The sequence below is a fragment of the Vicia villosa genome, linkage group LG4 (assembly GCF_029867415.1).
Source record: "Vicia villosa cultivar HV-30 ecotype Madison, WI linkage group LG4, Vvil1.0, whole genome shotgun sequence".
Lineage (NCBI taxonomy): Eukaryota > Viridiplantae > Streptophyta > Magnoliopsida > Fabales > Fabaceae > Vicia > Vicia villosa.
The window spans coordinates 155,382,203-155,400,062 of NC_081183.1; the positions used below are offsets into that span (position 1 = coordinate 155,382,203).

A 17,860-nucleotide genomic window follows, 5' to 3' on the forward strand; every position below is an offset into this window, starting at 1 on the left:
TAAATAGAAGCACCCTCACACTAGAATGATATCACCTTAATGATGACCTACGAATTTGTCATCGGCAATTAGTATGGGTAAAGTTGCTAATAAGGGTGAGAATATGTCAAACTAATTAATGGGGGATTACGGTGTAACCTACACAAGTTCGGGTCAAGCCAAGTTTTTTTCAAATAAAAAACGTTTATTGCATTTTTAAAAGTCTATTTAGCTAAAAAGACTAGGTTCCAAGCTATACAAAAAGCCTTTTAAGCCTAGTAGGCTGACCTATGAATAGTTTAATTATTCATCTACAATCACCATAAAACATAATGCTTCTCAAAGGAAGAAACGACATATCTTAAACCATGTAGATCATCACACCCTCATAAAACATAGCGCTTAACTCACCTCAATACCCTCTTAGAAGCTTATGCCTAAGCCCATCATTCATCTACAAAGTCGTTTGCCTCACATGAGCAGAACTTCTAAAACAATCGTAGAACACCATACAGAGCTTCTCGCCGCTGTCAGCAAACCCTAACCATCATACAACGTAATATACCTACTAAGACCTCTGAGTCTTCCTGTTCTTGTAGGGGAACGCACACATGTATTTTTTGACTAGTATAGTGGTGCCCGTAATAGGTACCCAGTAAAACTAACCTGGACCACACCCTCTTCATCACTAGTACAATATTTATTTTATTTAGTTAATTCTCACATTTAAAATATTGTGTTTATATTTCGTTAATGATGGTGGAAAATATTTTATGGGTTAATAGTCATTTTTTAATGCCATATAAGCGAGCTTTGAAAATAACTTCGATAAACAAATCAAGATTTCATCCTTAATATTTCAAGATTCTTTGATTTTAGACCTTCATTAAACCAAATCAACAAAATGATTGACATGACATATACATGTTGTCTTATTTTGTAATTTTTTTTAATTACACGTGGCATTTACCCACAGTAACTTATGTAATGACTTAATTACTAACTTTTCAACTTCAATACACTCAAACGTAATTGTTAACTTTTCAGCTTCGGTACTCTTTTCTCCTTTTTCATCTCTATTTCAGCCCCTACAACTCAAACCCTACATTTTTAGCTACTTCATCTTCAATACCATTATGTCTTACATAGATGTATCTTTGATAAATTACTTTTATTGATTCAAGGTCTTGTTTAGTAATGTGTAGAACTTTAATGCGTCCAAAGATATAACTCTGAAATTTGAAGGTATAGATGTATTTTCCCATAATGCACTAGAAAAACATGGGTGCATTAAGAAATTCTCTAAAAAAGTAAAAATAGACTCTTGTTTTAAATTAGGCCCAATTTCAAAGCCCAATAAAATCTCAGCTGAAGAAAAAAAATTAAAAAAATTTGACGTTGTCTTTTCCATCTTCACGACACAGAGACTGAGACTCAGTTAACTGAAGAGGGAAAAACATTTGTTCTTACCCAAATACAAATTCACAACCTAGAGAAATTAAACGAGGAAAGGAATTCGGTGAACAGGTGAATCAGATCTTGAGCGTTCCTCGAGGGAAGAAAATCCCCATGTCTCGAGGCTCATGCGCAACACAGAAGATATAGCTAGAAGATAACCAAGTGATTTTCAAGGTTGATCGGGGAGGAACAACGAACCAGAAGAATCTAGTTAGAAGTTAGTTTGAGGTGAGCATTCTCACTTTTTTTTTTTTTACTTTTATATATTGCCTGTAAACTGTTCGATAAATGTTCTTCGTGCTTGTTTGCCCCTAAATGTGAAAATAATGTGAGTTAGTTGCTTGTTCTAGCTAGCTGTGTTAGGATAATAAACGTGCTTGCTCTAGCTAGCTGTGTTAGGATATGCAACTTAAAATGTAATGACCAAGAAAATGTTGAGAATGCTTGTATATTTTGTAATGTTTATATTTTGGATATAAGTATCACTAAGAATTTTATCTCATTAGTATAAGTTTATATTTTACCCTCTTAAAGTGATGGTAGATGGCTCTCACAAACTTCAGTCATTGTGTAGTTTAGTTTATCCATTAATTTGATATTTTAATCGTGAAATGTGTATAGTAATTTATGATGTACATCTAGTTGGATTTTTCACAATGCTACTTAGGGTTTTCCATTCCTTTATGCATTTTTTCGCTTTTATACTGTGGTTGTTTCAACATATTGCAAACTAACTATTACTTGTAATTTTTTTGTTTTTAATTAGTGCACTATAGCTTATTGTTAGTGTGTTTTATGTGCTTATACATGACTGGAGTTGGATTTTAATGTTGATTAGTTGAAAATACAACTGTTTGAATTTATAAAATTTTCAACTTTTCTTTAATTTCTTGTATATTGGCTAGGAATCATGGATGTGGAGATGGAAAATTCAACATTGAGTGTTACTGGTGAATCATCTATCCCTGACTCTGATGTTCAAGAACAAAACCCTGTATCTTCTGCTCAACCAACTTTGCCCCAATCAACTCAACCTGTTATTCCACCAGTTATTTCTCCTGTTGTGCCTCCTCTTGCTCCAATTCCTGTGGTTCCTTCCTCTCTTGTGCGGCCGCTGGCACCACTCCCAGTCCGGCCACCGGTTATTAAACCACCAGTGCCACAAAATGGCGACGTTGGGTCTAGTGATTCTGAGTCAGATGGTGATGATGGAGACACCAGAATAAATAAGGGTACTGGCGAGTATGAAATATCAGAAGAGAGTAGACTGGTGAGGGAGCGACAGGAGAAAGCGATGCAAGACCTCATGATGAGAAGACGTGCTGCTGCTCTTGCTGTTCCCACGAATGACATGGCAGTGAGGGCTCGTCTTCGACATCTTGGTGAGCCGATTACTCTCTTTGGCGAGAGGGAGATGGAGAGACGGGATAGGTTGCGGATGATTATGGCCAAGCTGGATGCCGATGGTCAGCTGGAGAAGCTAACGAAAGCTCTTGAGGATGAAGAGGCCGCAACTTCTGCTCCAAAAGATGAGGCTGAGGATGATCTGCAGTATCCTTTTTACACTGAAGGCTCAAAGTCTCTCCTCGATGCAAGGATTGATATTGCTAAATATTCTTTAGTAAGGGCTGCATTGCGTATTCAACGTGCCCAGAGAAGAAGAGATGATCCGGATGAAGATGTGGACGCGGAGATGGATTGGACATTGAAGCAGGCTGCAAATTTGAATCTTGAATTCAGTGAAATCGGAGATGATCGACCACTTACAGGTTGCTCGTTCTCCCGGGATGGAAAAGGGCTTGCTACTTGGTATGTTCTTTTTGCAATTTGGGCAGCTTAAGGTTTAATTCTTCATCTTATTTACCTTGTGAAACCATTATAGTCTGTCTAATCTTCTAATGTCATTTTTCTTTTCTAGTTCTCTAACTGGGGCTTCCAAGTTGTGGAGCATGCCTAATGTAAAAAAAGTTTCTACCTTCAAGGGGCACACCGAGCGTGCTACTGATGTTGCTTATTCTCCTGTGCACAATCACTTAGCTACTGCCTCTGCCGACCGGACGGCAAAGTATTGGAATGATCAAGGATCTCTTTTGAGAACATTTGAGGGTCATCTTGATCGTCTTGCACGCATTGCCTTCCATCCATCAGGGAAATACTTGGGCACTGCTAGCTTTGACAAGACATGGAGATTATGGGACGTTGAAACAGGAGAGGAGCTTCTTCTACAAGAAGGCCATAGTAGAAGTGTATATAATTTAGCTTTTCATCATGATGGATCGTTAGCCGTGTCTTGTGGACTGGATGCTCTTGCTCGTGTATGGGACCTTCGAACTGGAAGAAGTGTTCTTGCACTAGAAGGTCATGTCAAACCGGTAAGCAATCAAAGATCACCCCTTCTCTTTCTATCTGTTTCTTTCTATCTGTTTTTACATGCAAATTTTGTCAGATTGACCATTTTTGAACTTCATTTGAAGGTTCTTGGCGTCAGTTTTTCTCCTAATGGATATCATTTAGCCACTGGTGGTGAAGATAACACTTGTCGCATTTGGGATTTAAGGAAGAAGAAATCCTTGTACACCATTCCTGCTCACTCTAATTTAATATCGCAAGTAAAATTCGAGCCACAAGAGGGTTACTTTTTGGTAACTGCATCGTATGACATGACAGCTAAGGTTTACCTCCTATTTGTTTCTACCTTAAATAACAATGTATTCTTGGAAATAAATTTCAAGATTATTTTGTATTTTACTTTCATTTCAGAAAACTTATTTTATACGTTGACTCCAGGTTTGGTCGGGCCGGGACTTTAAGCCTGTGAAGACACTATCAGGGCATGAAGCAAAAGTTACTTCTCTGGATGTCCTTGGAGGTAGAATTTATTTTTGTCTTATAAAGGGATTATATTCGTTGCACTGATTGAAATACCCATTTTGCTTATTTGTGTTACTGTTTCATTTTGTGGTTGATGTGTCTGTTTGACAGCACCTATGCTCTGTTCTCCATCATAAATGATCAATTAAAAGTTGTCTAGATGTCTGAAATATTAATGAATATTTCATGATAGTTTGTTATGATTAAGTAACAATGCAAATGATGTGTGCAAAAGAGTTTTTATGAGGTGCACAATGTAAACTTATGTAAGTAAAATTGTTTGAAACTCAAATGAAAACCTAGTTTCCTTGCTTTTCACATTGAAAGGAAACCAAGAGTGGTGGTTTTTTGTTCCTTTACTTTTAATATTTCATCAAATGCTGAAAGTTTGTGATTTTATTTTCAATTTACATGACCTTCCCATATGGCATATAAGCTTGAACCTAGAGTTTTGTATGGAGATGCAAACCTTGAGAATTTTTAGAAACATTATCATTACAAAAGGAAACTAACCCAGCTAATGTGCCAAGATTATGAACATATGTACTATGTCATCGGCTGTTTGGCTTGGGACTTGTTTTTTTCTTATGGGCAAATTTGTGTGGCTTCGAAGGTCTTCATCCCTTCTGGAGGATGATACATTGAGCCTTTAATATTAAGCAGCATGTTTCTTGTTACACAGTATAAAAGCTTCATACAATAATCCTGTAATTTGTTAATTACTCGGCAATTAGCATGGTTAGTTTGTGTCAATACTATTCTTGGTTGTATAATGGATTGTTCTGATTTTGGCATGTCTTGTTATTTTATGCAGATGGTGGGTATATAGTTACTGTCTCCCATGATCGCACCATAAAGCTGTGGTCTAGCGGCACTACTAGTGAGCAAGCTATGGATGTTGACTAAGCTATTTTGGATGATGAGATATATAATTTGTATAAGGACCCCGATGATAGGAATTAGGTTTATCATTTTTGTTAGAAACAAAAGCTTAGTTCGATTCCCTAGCTTGGATTTTGAATGATTATAATTTTGTAGTATATGACGTTGGAAATATGTTATTGCTTGTTGTATCACATGAGTTTGACTCAATTTAGTGACATAGGTTGAGACCGGATATAATGCTATATTCTTTGTCACTTGATGCAGCCTGAGTAATTTGGTCTTTCATTTATTGTTTTTATGTAAATACATATTCCACTTGCTTCACATTTGTTTGATGTGATCATTACTAGTGACACACTACAGTATACCAATCCAGTGCTTGTCTATTATTTTGGTTTGAATTTCTTAAAGACCACAACCAAAATGAAAAGCACGCATGCACCAGTGGATAATTTATCATATATGACTTGAGAATAAGTATTGTAACATCCCAAAAATATCAACTCACTATCACAATTTTAATATAAGACAATGCCTCATATTTTGCTCACAGAAAAATCCTTGCATAAACAAGTTTTTATCATGTGTTGGTGTAGAAAGGTGATTTATACCCTAACTCAACATAACATTAATTAAATTGCGAAGAAATCTCAACTGTTCTCCTATATTTTAAAATAGTTAGAACAAATGAACATTAGTCTCTTTTCATTTTCTTAAAAACTAATGTCCTCAAACTTGGAAGCAGTAAATCAAACTTGGATTACTTGCTAAAAATCGGCACATAGATTGAACTATTTTGTAAAACATATATCTGTTATAAAAAAATTTCATGAGATTTTTAGTTGTATTTAGTCTTGGTGTAATATATTGAAATTGTATAATAAATCAAGAACCTTGTGCTGTTAAGTAAATCGTAAATAGTTTGATAAGTTTTCCAAACCTGATTAAAGTGCCTTTTTTTGCATCGATGCATCGATGAACCATAAAGTAAATAATATTAGGGCGTATTACAAGAGTCATCATCACATAAAATAGAAGTTAACTTGTAGTGAAGGGATGACATATAAACTATAAGGTTATTTGACATCTCCAGACATGTGTGTATTAGTTGAAGTTGATATTTGGCATGCAACATTCAAGTAGCAAAAGAAATTCCTATATCCAATTACACTAAAAATGGTTTTTCTACAAAAATGATTATACAACAATTCAGCCTCTCAGGTGATTCTCATCAGGCTTGGTTTTTCATTTGTACCAACCAGCAAGGAAATACCTCAGCAGGAAACAGAAACCGCATGCAATACCCTGATCAAAACATGTAATAAAGAATCCGAGTTCAGCTAAGAAATTAGTCATATTGATAAACCAAAATGGTAAACAATAAATAAACAAGAGAGATGAGAATCATCACCTGGAAAATAAGAAGATATACACAAAGTGCTTTCTCGGATTTCGGCCCTAAGCTTCTTAAAAAGAAGTTAACAAGTGTTCCGTCATTTGTTCCAGTCAGTAGTCCAGTGTGAGGGTCAAACCTGAATGATTTGGTGGATCACACATGAGGTTTCAACTAAACAACAAGTACATGCAAGATGCATGAAATAAACACCTACCTCGGAAGACGATGACGTGGACATGGAATGTAGCCAGAAAGCTGGAGGGAAGTGCATTCTTTGTCAGACAATATATTCAAAAGAATTTTAACTTACAAAAAAAGAGATTCAGTTAGACTCAAACCTGTGGTAGTGACAAGAGAAAGTTCAAAACTTGAGGCAGGAAGAAAATCAAGAGAGTTTCGCTGAAACAAAAAAATCAAATGAGCTATTATTACTAGGCAACCAATAATCATAGTAATACAGGCTCATAAATCCCAATGGAACAGTGTACCAATTTATGCAAGTGTTTCTCTCTTGTTCTTCAGCTTAAGGCTTACAGTATAATGTTTAAAACAAAGCTCAGAAAATTACATCACTTCAAGGAACCATTCTGTTTTTTAAAGCAAAATTTATGAATATTTTATGGAAGAAGGAAAAGATTGAAAAAATATGAGGGGGTAACAAGAGTTTTCAGGGAAATACAAAATGGTTAACAAGATTATTTAGAGTTCAACATTCTTTTGTTCATGGTTGAGATAAAAAATCCAACAGTCCATTTTTTAAGCAATGAGGTAGAATCTTATCTATCATACAGAGAAAGAAGTGGTAGGTTTTCGCATAAAATGCTGCAAAAGTACTTACTCTAAGTGAAATTAGGAAATTGGTTCACAAGTTTTAACTCGATAATACTGAAAACACCCATAAAAGTGAAAAGCCAAATTAATACTTTTGTCAGATAAAGCAAGGAAATACCTAAAATGGCCTAAAATACCAACCACAGCCATAGTCATCCCAGCAAAGTATGTATACGTATCACCAACAAAAACTGAAGAAGGATACCTAGATAGAGAACAATAGCTGTTAGCGAACTATTCCGGTCATGTGAAAATAAGTTTTTAAACAAAATGATACAAACTATTCAATACCAATTGTAAGAAAGTAAAGCCAAAGAGGTAGCTAGCAATGGCTGCACTAAGTAAATGGAGAATGCATGTGCTAGTTTATATTCAGGATCTTTTGACGCTCCAATTTGCATAATATTGTGTATCAGAATCTGCAAATCCACAGTATGAATCATTTGTATGACTAAAGTATATCGTATTTACTTTTACAAGCTTTTCGACTTACAGCATATGTGATAACCACCGTCTGTCCAACTTCAAGGCCGTTTAATCCAGCATGTATATTGATCGAATTTGTGCAGAAAACGGCCAATAGCCCCATGTATAGTTTATATATCCATCCTGTGTCATTAGAAAAAGTCGAGATAGTGAGATTTTACGGTAATTAGTATTTTTTACTGTGTCATTTGTGTAAAGGTGTTGAAAGCTTACCAAGATCCAAAATCTCTATGCCAATGTGTGGTACAAGTGGTTTTGGTATAATTATAGTTGTGTGTCCAGCATATGCCATTAACAAAGGAAGTGCAGCAATTGATGGTAGTAGTAATTTTCTGTTCTTTTACATTGACATTAAATCAAAAAAGAAACTATTCTAACATTAGTTGACATAAACAAATCGCGGAGGAAAATAATGAAAACTTTGTATACTCACACTCTCCAAGGGACATCAAGGACATCATCGACAAATCCAAGCAATGTCATGAAACAGATGCATGCTAAAGCAGCATTGTACTCAACAAGCCACTGCAAAATCATAGTTGGTGATATATTTAAATGCTCAATTATTTGATTGATATTGTTAAGAAGTGTGGTTTGGCCTAACTCAACCCTACAAAACCGGCTTGTAGGGTGAGGATTGCCCCCACTTATAAGGACATGTTTAGGCCATATATTGTCCGATGTGGGACTCTTAACACACCCCCTCACGCCCAGGACTAGACAACTGGAGCGTGGAAATAAACGGTGGGTGGCCCGATAGCGGAAACCATAGAAGGTGGCCCACCGGATCTTAAACGAGGCTCATGATACCATGTTAAGAAGTGTGGTTTGGCCTAACTCAACCCTACAAAACCGGCTTGTAGGGTGAGGATTGCCCCCACTTATAAGGACATGTTTAGGCCATATATTGTCCGATGTGGGACTCTTAACAGATATCATTCCCAAGACGTTAGTACGCTATTGAGCATTGCTTTAAATTGTGGTATTTAACTGCAATTGCAAGCGGAATACAAATAAATAATTTTGAGGCCTCTGTAAAGGCATCACAACCTCAACTTTGACCGTATCGGCCGCATTTTGCGGCAATATAAAAGTTTGCAGCATAACCACAACCACAATTTAAAACTATGATACTTTGTAGTCAGATCAACATGCTCGTAAGTTACAATTATATACTTACATTTGAATCTGCTGTGAAGTTGAAATACTGAAATAAGATTGTCACCACCAAGAAGACAATACCAACAACTATACCCAATGATTCAGGTCTGCAGAGGAAAATGTACCGTAGTCAAAACATAGTACCAAAAATTTATTTAGCTGAATAGAATTCTATTTCTCCCTATGCATGCATGACATGCATAAACCAAATAAATAAAATCAAGCTAGAGTTTTGTTTTCTAATTTAACATTTTAGCAGCAATTTCATAACCTTCACTAATGAAGATTAATAATAATTCGCTTACCCTCTTCAATTAAAACTTTTTTTAATCAAAGAGGGGAAGAGATTATAGAAATTACAGAAACTAATCGGGGGAAAGAGATACCACTATAATCATCATCTAAAACCCATAATCATGTAAAACCCGCATAATCTCTTGCAGAGGATGAGCATACTCTAGATTCGCACTATTAGTACTATAACCTAAATTGACAAGAGTATCCAAATATCTATTGGCTTCAAGATAAATACCAGCTTGAGGGAAATTATGATTCTTAGAAGACTTGATCATCCAAAGATCATTAAACTGGAGGGTTTAATTACTTCTAGATTGTCTTGTATTATCTACTTTCTATTTGAGTACATGGGGCATGATGTCGCAGACAGGGCTATTGTCTAAACCAGAAATCAACTTTACTGAATCACAAGTAAATCCAACCAAAATGCAGAATTCTCAATACATTGATAGCAAAAACAAAACACAGCAAACGCATGAATATGAAAAGAAAAGAAAAACCCAGATTTTAAAATCAACATCAAAAAATGAAAAATTGTAGAAAGACTCACACTTTAATATTTCCCTGAGGAGTACCCTTCTTGTTAATATCAAATCCAAAGAGATTCCGTTTGAGAACATATCTAGAGGCAACAGGGATCATTCTAACTGTAGCAAAGAAAGCTGCGAGACTGAGTCCAGCATTGATGATGATGGATCTTCGAAGGTGGGAATCGATGGTGAAATGGAAGAAAATGAGGTAGAAGTAAGGGATGGAAAAGAGAGAGAGTTTGAGGAGGAAACCCCATTTGGGAGGTGCAATTGGAGGGTCGATTTGTTGTTGTGGAGGTTTGGGGAGTGTGGTTTGTTGGGGATCGGAAGAGGGTTCAGGGGTAGTGATGAGTCTCTTTCGTGCTCCCATGGTTGTGTTTGTTTTTGTTCTTCGGAGGTTAGTTGGTTTCTTTCTGGGTGTGTAACCTTAAACTGTGTTTTTGTTGGGAATTCGTCACACAACTAATGGGATGTTGCCAATTCATCAAAAGAAGCCACCATGGCATTTTTTACTTTTCCTTTTTTAAAAACTTATTTCAACCGTTTTTTTTTTTATAAATTTTTTAACCAAATTTAAGGCAAGTTTGTTTTAGCTTTAGAAAAAATGAATTTTTTCTTTCTATTTATAAAAATAAATTTTTGAAAAGCGTTTTTTAAAATATTACAAGTTTTTTATATTTGTTTTTTTTTTAAAATAAAACACTAATTTAACATAAATATATATTATTGAAGACCAAAACTTAGTCAAAATTGAAATTTTTTTAAAAAATTATATTTCAAAAATAATTTTTATGAAAATCTATTTGAAATAGTTTCAAAATTGAGTGATTTTTTTAAAATTTTGATATCTAATTTTTTTTCTATAAATTGATGAAATACTTAAAATCAGTTTTTAAGAATAACTATTTAAATAAAAAATTTATTTGAAGTTTTTATAAAAACTTTCTTTGTAAATTTTTTTTTTTACAAAATTACGTAACACTGTAAAAATCATTTAAAAAAAATCAAAACAAACGGAACATTGCATTGAAAAAGTTGGTACAAATGATTTAATGTTGCATGAGAAAGTAAAAAGACACTTATTTAAAACAAATTTTTTAGATTAAAAAACATTTATTTTGAAACAAACAGAATATTGATTAAAATTTTGTAATTGATTTTTTTAATCATTTGAACACGTAGAAAGTTTTGGTTTTATTGAATACTCTATTGTTTATTTATTAATAGCTTGGTTTTATTGAATATTCTATTGTTGGCTATATCTCTTATGGTGTGAGATATGTTGCCTCGAGTGATTTTGCAATCCATCTGATCTTTTTACCTTCCTAAACCATTGAATACAAAAACTTTCCTTAGACGTTTAAATTCTTCTGCATGATCTCTTTAGGAAAATGATCATAGTATGTTTTACAACAATAGCAGAAATTTCCAAGATGAAGCAAACTAGACAAAAAAAGCAAAAAAATCCCTTCTTGAGGTAAATAGGCTTCCTCATAAATCTGCATTCTCCGTTACAGGCTCAGAGTGATCAGTGCTTCAATTGCAGATTCAAAGCTTCATAACGAGGCCGATTGGACAATGATCGCTGCCAATGACATCAGGGAGAATATAGGAATCATGAACTTTGTCTGCTATGGATTCTGAGACAAGGAAATAATCAAGTCGCCATCCTGTTTAAAATTTTGAAACAAATCATTGAGAGAACAAAGAAGAGAGTTTATTTGAAAGGAATTCAAAGTCCACTCAGATGATTGATAATAATTAAATTTAAGATGGTATTAGTTAACCCACTACTGATTGAATGAGATAATAATCACAATCACATGTCATGTGTGTGCTTCCTCAAAATTAATTATCTAACACATTGCAAACATATTGCAAATTACGATTAGACGTAATTTTTTAATGAATAGAATCTACAATGAAATGAAACAGTATGCTATAAATACCTCTGTTAAACTTGCGGGCACCATGCCGGTAACCCCAATAAGTATATCCAACAACACCAGGATGTTGCCTTCTGAAGGTATCTACAAATCCCTTTGACAACAAGTTTGTTTCAAATGATTTCCTCTCTTCATCCGTGAACCCAGCACTCCTTTTGTTACCCTGTGGATACACGCAACTATCAGAATAACTTATACTAACTTTTGATTATTCATGATGTTATAAATTTAAATTTCATCTTGTCTTTGAATTTGCCAAAAGATGTTATGATCATGTGACTTAGCAGGTTGCTAGCCTACTTCCGAGTTGTAATTCTCATAACACTAGCAGGAATTCAGCTATTACATACTCCCCTAACAAGCTAGTTGTCCTCGTTAAGCATCTGGTATCCCCAAGATACTGCGAGGTAAAGTGGTTTTTTAGGAACCCGTGTTACGAGTGAGAGATACCCAATGGAGCTATTACTATAAACACCAGTTCAAGAATTTATCAAAAGTGGCATACAGTTGTGCTTTTACGCAGATTTGTAATTATAATAATATTAACCGGAGTGCTAATTTGCAATCACTTACAGCAGGATTGTATATGTCTATCTCTTCATGAGCACAATTCAGATCACCTGTCAAAACAACAGGTTTTGACTTTTCCAGCTCCTGTGCCCACCAGAAAATGAATCATGAATCTAATAGAAAATCATTTATCCAAAACGAATATAATAAAATCATATGGAAAAAAGGATGTAAAACATAAGGAATCAATCTGGCACAATAACGTGGCAATAAGTTTAATTGGAACGAGAAGTAATCATGTTTCAGATCCCCAACATCATTAACAATTTCACAATGAGTTTAACAATCAATATAAAAAGATTTAAAAAATGATTTAAGTATGTTTATAGTCTTTATAAAATACTCTCTTATTAAGTTCCTACAAAAAATTGAGTCATCCGTTAGGTGAATTTAGAGACTAAATATAGATGCGATTTTTCACGAGTAAACTGTCAAACTAGCCCCTGACTATGTTAGAGCACTCTCAAATTTTCCCCTGAAGGTATAAACACTTCTAAAAAGGTCCCTGACTCTATTAAAGTGTGAAGTTGGTCCCTGTATTTAGCCACTTACTATCAATTAAGTTATTATGTTATAACCACTTACTATCAATATGGTCCTTGTATTTAGTCAGTTACTACCAAATTAGTCCCTAACTTTGATATCGAAGGATTAATAAAAATAACATTTGACAGGGTCAGGGACCATTTTGAAATGTGTACATACTCGGACCAATTTGAGAGCATCAGACTAGTTTGACAGTTTACTCAATTTTTCACCAAAATAACCAAATGGAGAACTAAAAACGGAGAACCAAAATAGCCAAACGGATAACTAAACTTCATAGGAGGATACTCTAGATGAGCTTTTAAATATTTAACTACCCGTAATTTTTTTTAACTCTAGGGTTTTTCATTAGCACATGCAAACATGACTAAAATAAATTTTCTCTATCTTGGCTGTTGTTATGAGTTTGGATCTCACTCTCAGAAGCTATCACATAAGATCAGGGTGTCCAATACATATATACATACAACCCGAGAACTTGACAGTGTGAAACTCCAATACAACTACAATAGCTATATCATAAACCACATTTCTTATAATTGGCAAAGCAAAAAGGTTAACAAAAGATGGATGTTGTATTCTGACAAGACAAGGAAATGTAATAGTATTAAAAGAGTGATTTATAAATATAACAAAATCAGTTAAGCTGTAGTGCATTCGATGAGGGAAAGAAGTAATTCATACTTTCAAATAATTGCTGAGAGCTGGATCCCATTCGGTCACTCTGTAAGACTAGATTCAAAAACGGAAAGATGAGTTGGGTGAGGATACATTTGCTAGATTAAAATATAGGAGGAACAAAAAGAGTTAGAAATATAAGAGTAAAGTAATTGAATAAGTACCAGTCTTTTCAAGCCATCTCCAGAATTAGGCACATATCCAGTTATCAGATAAAATGTATCAAACTCTACGGTCACAAGTCTACCCTCACTATCATGATCAGATATACCTAGGCCATATCTAACTGAAAGAGGCTTTATCTGCCAGAATTTCAATTAAAAGATAATAATATTAGAAAAATAATTATAAACTGAACACATTCTTGCATTTTATAAATGAAGATGCAAATGGTTGGACTGTCCTGATAGAATGGAAATTGTGACCTTCAGGCATCAAACTTATTTCTTGAAGTTAAATGATTAAGCAGCAGAGCAGAGTATCAAACAAACATGATATAAGAACGGATGTAAAGGGTTAAGTTTTGTTGAAAAAAGAAAACGACTAAAGTAGGCGGTGACAAAAGCTTTCAAACCAACTAGTTACAAAATGATTTTATATTATCATAAATCTCATTGACAAAATCTTCACTTAGAAAAAAAAAAGTGTACAACAAATGACACTATAATAATCATGCACCAATAGATCTTCAAGATCATGAGTAAAATTCGTCGCGAGTGACTACTACAAATAGCCTTTCTTTGAAATGTAGAAAAAAAATATTTAACACTATGTAGCAAACGTTTAACTAAGTATAAAGAAGGAGTATGAACATAGTGAACACACCCTTGAGATTATTGCTGTTCCAGAATAACCAAGCTTAGAAACACTACATGTCCAAAAGCTGTTCTCATAGCCATCTAGCAGTCGCTGTTTTATTTCCTCGATATCCTTCTCCTGTTAGCATGAAGGACACTTTTAGATGTTTTTAAAAATAAATCAAGTGTGATTGAAGTATCATATGATCATTTATCATGTACTTTCAAAACATCAAAATATAGACATAGCCCTCCCCTCCAAAACCCAACTCGCAAACAAACCCTTAAGATTCTGCTGTAGCATACAACTATTAGAGAATTTCCATGACCAAGAACCATCTCAAAACATAAGTCGTTATGCAAGTGATTTGTATTCCAGATCCAATGATTCGTTCTTACAATCACTTCAAACTTAGAGGTCCTTCAGTAAGTCTGCAATTTGCAAGTTATCTCTACAAGAAACATTCACCAAATTTCCAGAGACCAAACTAGTTGAAGGTGCAGAAGCCATTGGCAGAAAAGATTGAGTGAAAAAAACATGTACCATGTACCACAACCACAAAATATGTTGAATGCCTATATGTTGTCGAATGCCAGTCTCTTACATAATAGCATAAAGTTCTACCTTCGTTGTAATAAAAAAACTTCAAAACTAATAACTTTACATTAACTTCTTGAAAAACAAAAATAACTAGAATACTAAGATATTCAGCAACCAAAGTGAAATAGTTTCATGTTTTGATAAATAAAATAACTAAATTCAGCTTTTTCACCGCCCTTCGTTCTTTTTACCGATGATATCTCTTATTGTTATTCACTTGGGGAAATTATCTTTCCAAACCCCAAAAGTAAAATTAACTTGATTAATAAGAGAAAGTTCGTAAAATCAATTAGTTTTTTGTTTAGTTTTTCAGCAGCCATCAGAATGTACATAATTCAACTACAGCATAACACAAGATGTATTATGAAATAGGCGTTAGCACCAATATCCTTTCTACCTGCAGTTTAGTCTCTTGCAAGCACAATACATCGAAGTCTTCCCTTTGAGCAAGTTGAAGTGCTGAGAATCCCTCTAATTTTAGCAATGCTCTCAATCCATTGACATTCCAAGACAAAAGCTTGACAAATTCTGTATCCCGAGAAAGAGGCGGGGGTCTCATAGTTCTAGGATTATATGCAATCCAATCCTTTTGAGGTTTCTTGTGAGCAAGAACAGTCCATGTTTCAGTTTGAATAGTGGTTGTTGTACTGATTTCATCCGATTGTGCTACAACACTAACAACACCTGAAGATACTTTTCTCTTCCCCCTGGAAGGCTTAACATCTGACAAAAACACCCATAGATGATTAATTTAATCACTGCATGAATTACACTCGAACAAAAATTGACAAGCGATGAGACAAATAGAGGAACATAGAGAGACAAAGAATTATGATAAATATTTCAGAATCAAAAGTTTATAATTCTACATAATCTAGAGTTTAGAACACAACCTGAAACCTCGTCTGAATTAACCAACAGCTTCTTTTTGGTTGTCACCTTGACAATTTTGCTTTCGGGTTCTGATTGTTTTAACCTTTTCTTACCCTGGTTAAGTCCAACTGTCTCTAGAGTATCATTAACATCATCCACAGGCTCTTCATCCGATACCTCTTTAGCTTTCACTTCTAAAGATGTATTTTCAGAAGAAATAAACAGCCCTTGTTTGTCTCTAGTTGGAGAATCTTGTTCTGCAGAAACACAAAGACAGCTTGAACTAGTCTTTTAAACATCAACAAGGAGTTTAAGGACTTTGCAGACAATAACTAAAATTTAACAAAATAAAAACAAAACGAAAATCCATTTCTTCCCCTCCTCAAGAAACAGTAAACTCGGTGAATGCGGACAGAATTGTATACCACACATATTATTGTCCATGAAAGTCTTCAAGGCAGACAAAAGATCCTCTTTACGACCTTTAGCCGGAACCCCTATACTCCTGAGAATTGAAAACCATTTCCAATACATAAATAATTTCAAAATGTTGCTTAAAAGGTGATGAACTAAAACAGTAGCTACATATTAAGGGCAAAGCATATCTACTTACCTCAATGTCTTGCGGAGTTCGGGAACAGTCATGGTGTGTACTATAGCCGGGTCATTTCTTAATCTTTCAATCTCAATGGAATAGCTACCAACATCATTTTCCTACATTATCAACTTATAGTGAATAATCAAAAAGAAATAGAGACAAAAATGAGGATTACAATATTGCTGAAAGTGGCACAAAAATGAATCAAACCTTAAGAACATGATGGTTATAAATGGGTTGTGATGAACTTGAAAAGGGTGTTTTAGAGGCCATTGGTTTGAGAGTTGGATGAGAAAGCAAGGTCTTGGAAGTGAAATGCTTCGGAATACTGAAAAACTACAACATTATTACTCAGTTATAGCTTTGACACAACATGTTGAATTTATTTTAAAATGAGTTGAAAATAAAAATCAAACGTTTATTCTGGAGAAAGAAAAATGTATTTGGGAAATATAGAAGAAGGTGAAAAGAGAAGAAACCTGGAGAGATTGATAGAGGTTGAAGATACGGAGTTGTTTCATGTCATGTAAGGTAAACACCCAACAGGGAAAGAAGCAAAAAGCAACACACGCTCGGAGTTTATGAGAATGGGTACTAAACAAATTAATTTTCCTATCAATTTTTTTTTTGCTAAGGGCCTTTTGTCTTTTGTCTTTGTTCGATGGATTCCTAATTTATTCTTAGATTAATTTTTGAGAATTTTTTTATTGACCCCCTGTGGGGTGACTCTTGACGAAATTCTCAAGTTTCTCCGAACTTCGGAAATGCATTTTCGTAAAAGTCAAATGGGAGGTGTTTTCGGAGATGCACTTCCGAAAACATCTTTTTCACATAGTAGGGGGTTATCGGAAGTGCACTTCCGAAATATACAGAAAATGTGTTTTTTTTTTTTTATGTTTTTCTTAACAGTCCCGTATTTTTAATTAAACGAAAACGCCAAATAAAATAAACGACATATCAACATAAAATAGTAATATAATAAATACAATCTGAATAATATATACAAGCCGAATAAAATAGTAATAGTGTGCGAAATACAACCCGAATACAATAAAATCCAAGAAAAATAATCTGGAACCCCTACTGTGTATGCCTAACCCTATCTCCCTAGGACCTCCGCTGCCTCCTATATGCCGCCGCACGGCCCGCATCATCGACCATCCTCTCCACCACGGCAATTGCCTCTGGACCGCCCTGATCAATGATACCTCGCTCCAACGCGTCCCGCCCAAGCATCTCTATCCGCTGGCATATCGACAGGAGATCAATGGCATGGTCATCCTCGGGCTGTTGGTTCTCCAGGATCTCCTCGTATGCTGGCCTAGGAGCGCCGGGAGCGTCGGCTGTCATTAGAGGA

At 34.8% G+C, this 17,860-nt stretch overlaps 3 protein-coding genes across 4 annotated transcripts; 1 reads left to right on the forward strand and 2 right to left on the reverse strand.

The window, feature by feature from the left end:
* The first annotated feature begins 1,383 nt into the window (after positions 1–1,383).
* Positions 1,384–5,482, forward strand: LOC131595612 (U4/U6 small nuclear ribonucleoprotein PRP4-like protein). Its single transcript, XM_058868006.1, has 6 exons — positions 1,384–1,665; positions 2,343–3,246; positions 3,356–3,809; positions 3,912–4,109; positions 4,225–4,306; positions 5,123–5,482. The coding sequence occupies exons 2-6, from the start codon at positions 2,348–2,350 to the stop codon at positions 5,212–5,214; spliced, it is 1,725 nt and encodes a 574-aa protein (XP_058723989.1). The 5' UTR covers positions 1,384–1,665; positions 2,343–2,347; the 3' UTR covers positions 5,215–5,482.
* Positions 5,483–6,220: 738 nt separating this feature from the next.
* Positions 6,221–10,340, reverse strand: LOC131595613 (uncharacterized). Its single transcript, XM_058868007.1, has 11 exons — positions 9,915–10,340; positions 9,087–9,174; positions 8,340–8,431; positions 8,120–8,238; positions 7,914–8,029; positions 7,712–7,839; positions 7,539–7,625; positions 6,928–6,988; positions 6,804–6,844; positions 6,605–6,725; positions 6,221–6,498 (listed from the first exon to the last, which is right to left on the reverse strand). The coding sequence occupies exons 1-11, from the start codon at positions 10,262–10,264 to the stop codon at positions 6,439–6,441; spliced, it is 1,263 nt and encodes a 420-aa protein (XP_058723990.1). The 5' UTR covers positions 10,265–10,340; the 3' UTR covers positions 6,221–6,438.
* Positions 10,341–11,186: 846 nt separating this feature from the next.
* LOC131600027 (DNA-(apurinic or apyrimidinic site) endonuclease, chloroplastic-like) lies at positions 11,187–17,110 on the reverse strand. 2 transcript variants are annotated; one of them, XM_058872258.1, is made up of 12 exons: positions 16,983–17,110; positions 16,714–16,831; positions 16,519–16,619; positions 16,331–16,410; positions 15,926–16,162; positions 15,430–15,755; positions 14,460–14,570; positions 13,799–13,936; positions 13,641–13,688; positions 12,414–12,494; positions 11,844–12,003; positions 11,187–11,564 (listed from the first exon to the last, which is right to left on the reverse strand). In XM_058872258.1, the coding sequence occupies exons 2-12, from the start codon at positions 16,774–16,776 to the stop codon at positions 11,443–11,445; spliced, it is 1,467 nt and encodes a 488-aa protein (XP_058728241.1). In that variant the 5' UTR covers positions 16,777–16,831; positions 16,983–17,110; the 3' UTR covers positions 11,187–11,442. The 2 variants fall into 2 exon arrangements, with proteins under 2 accessions (XP_058728241.1, XP_058728240.1); XM_058872257.1 differs by having other exon boundaries at positions 16,714–16,839.
* Between the last annotated feature and the right edge of the window lie 750 nt (positions 17,111–17,860).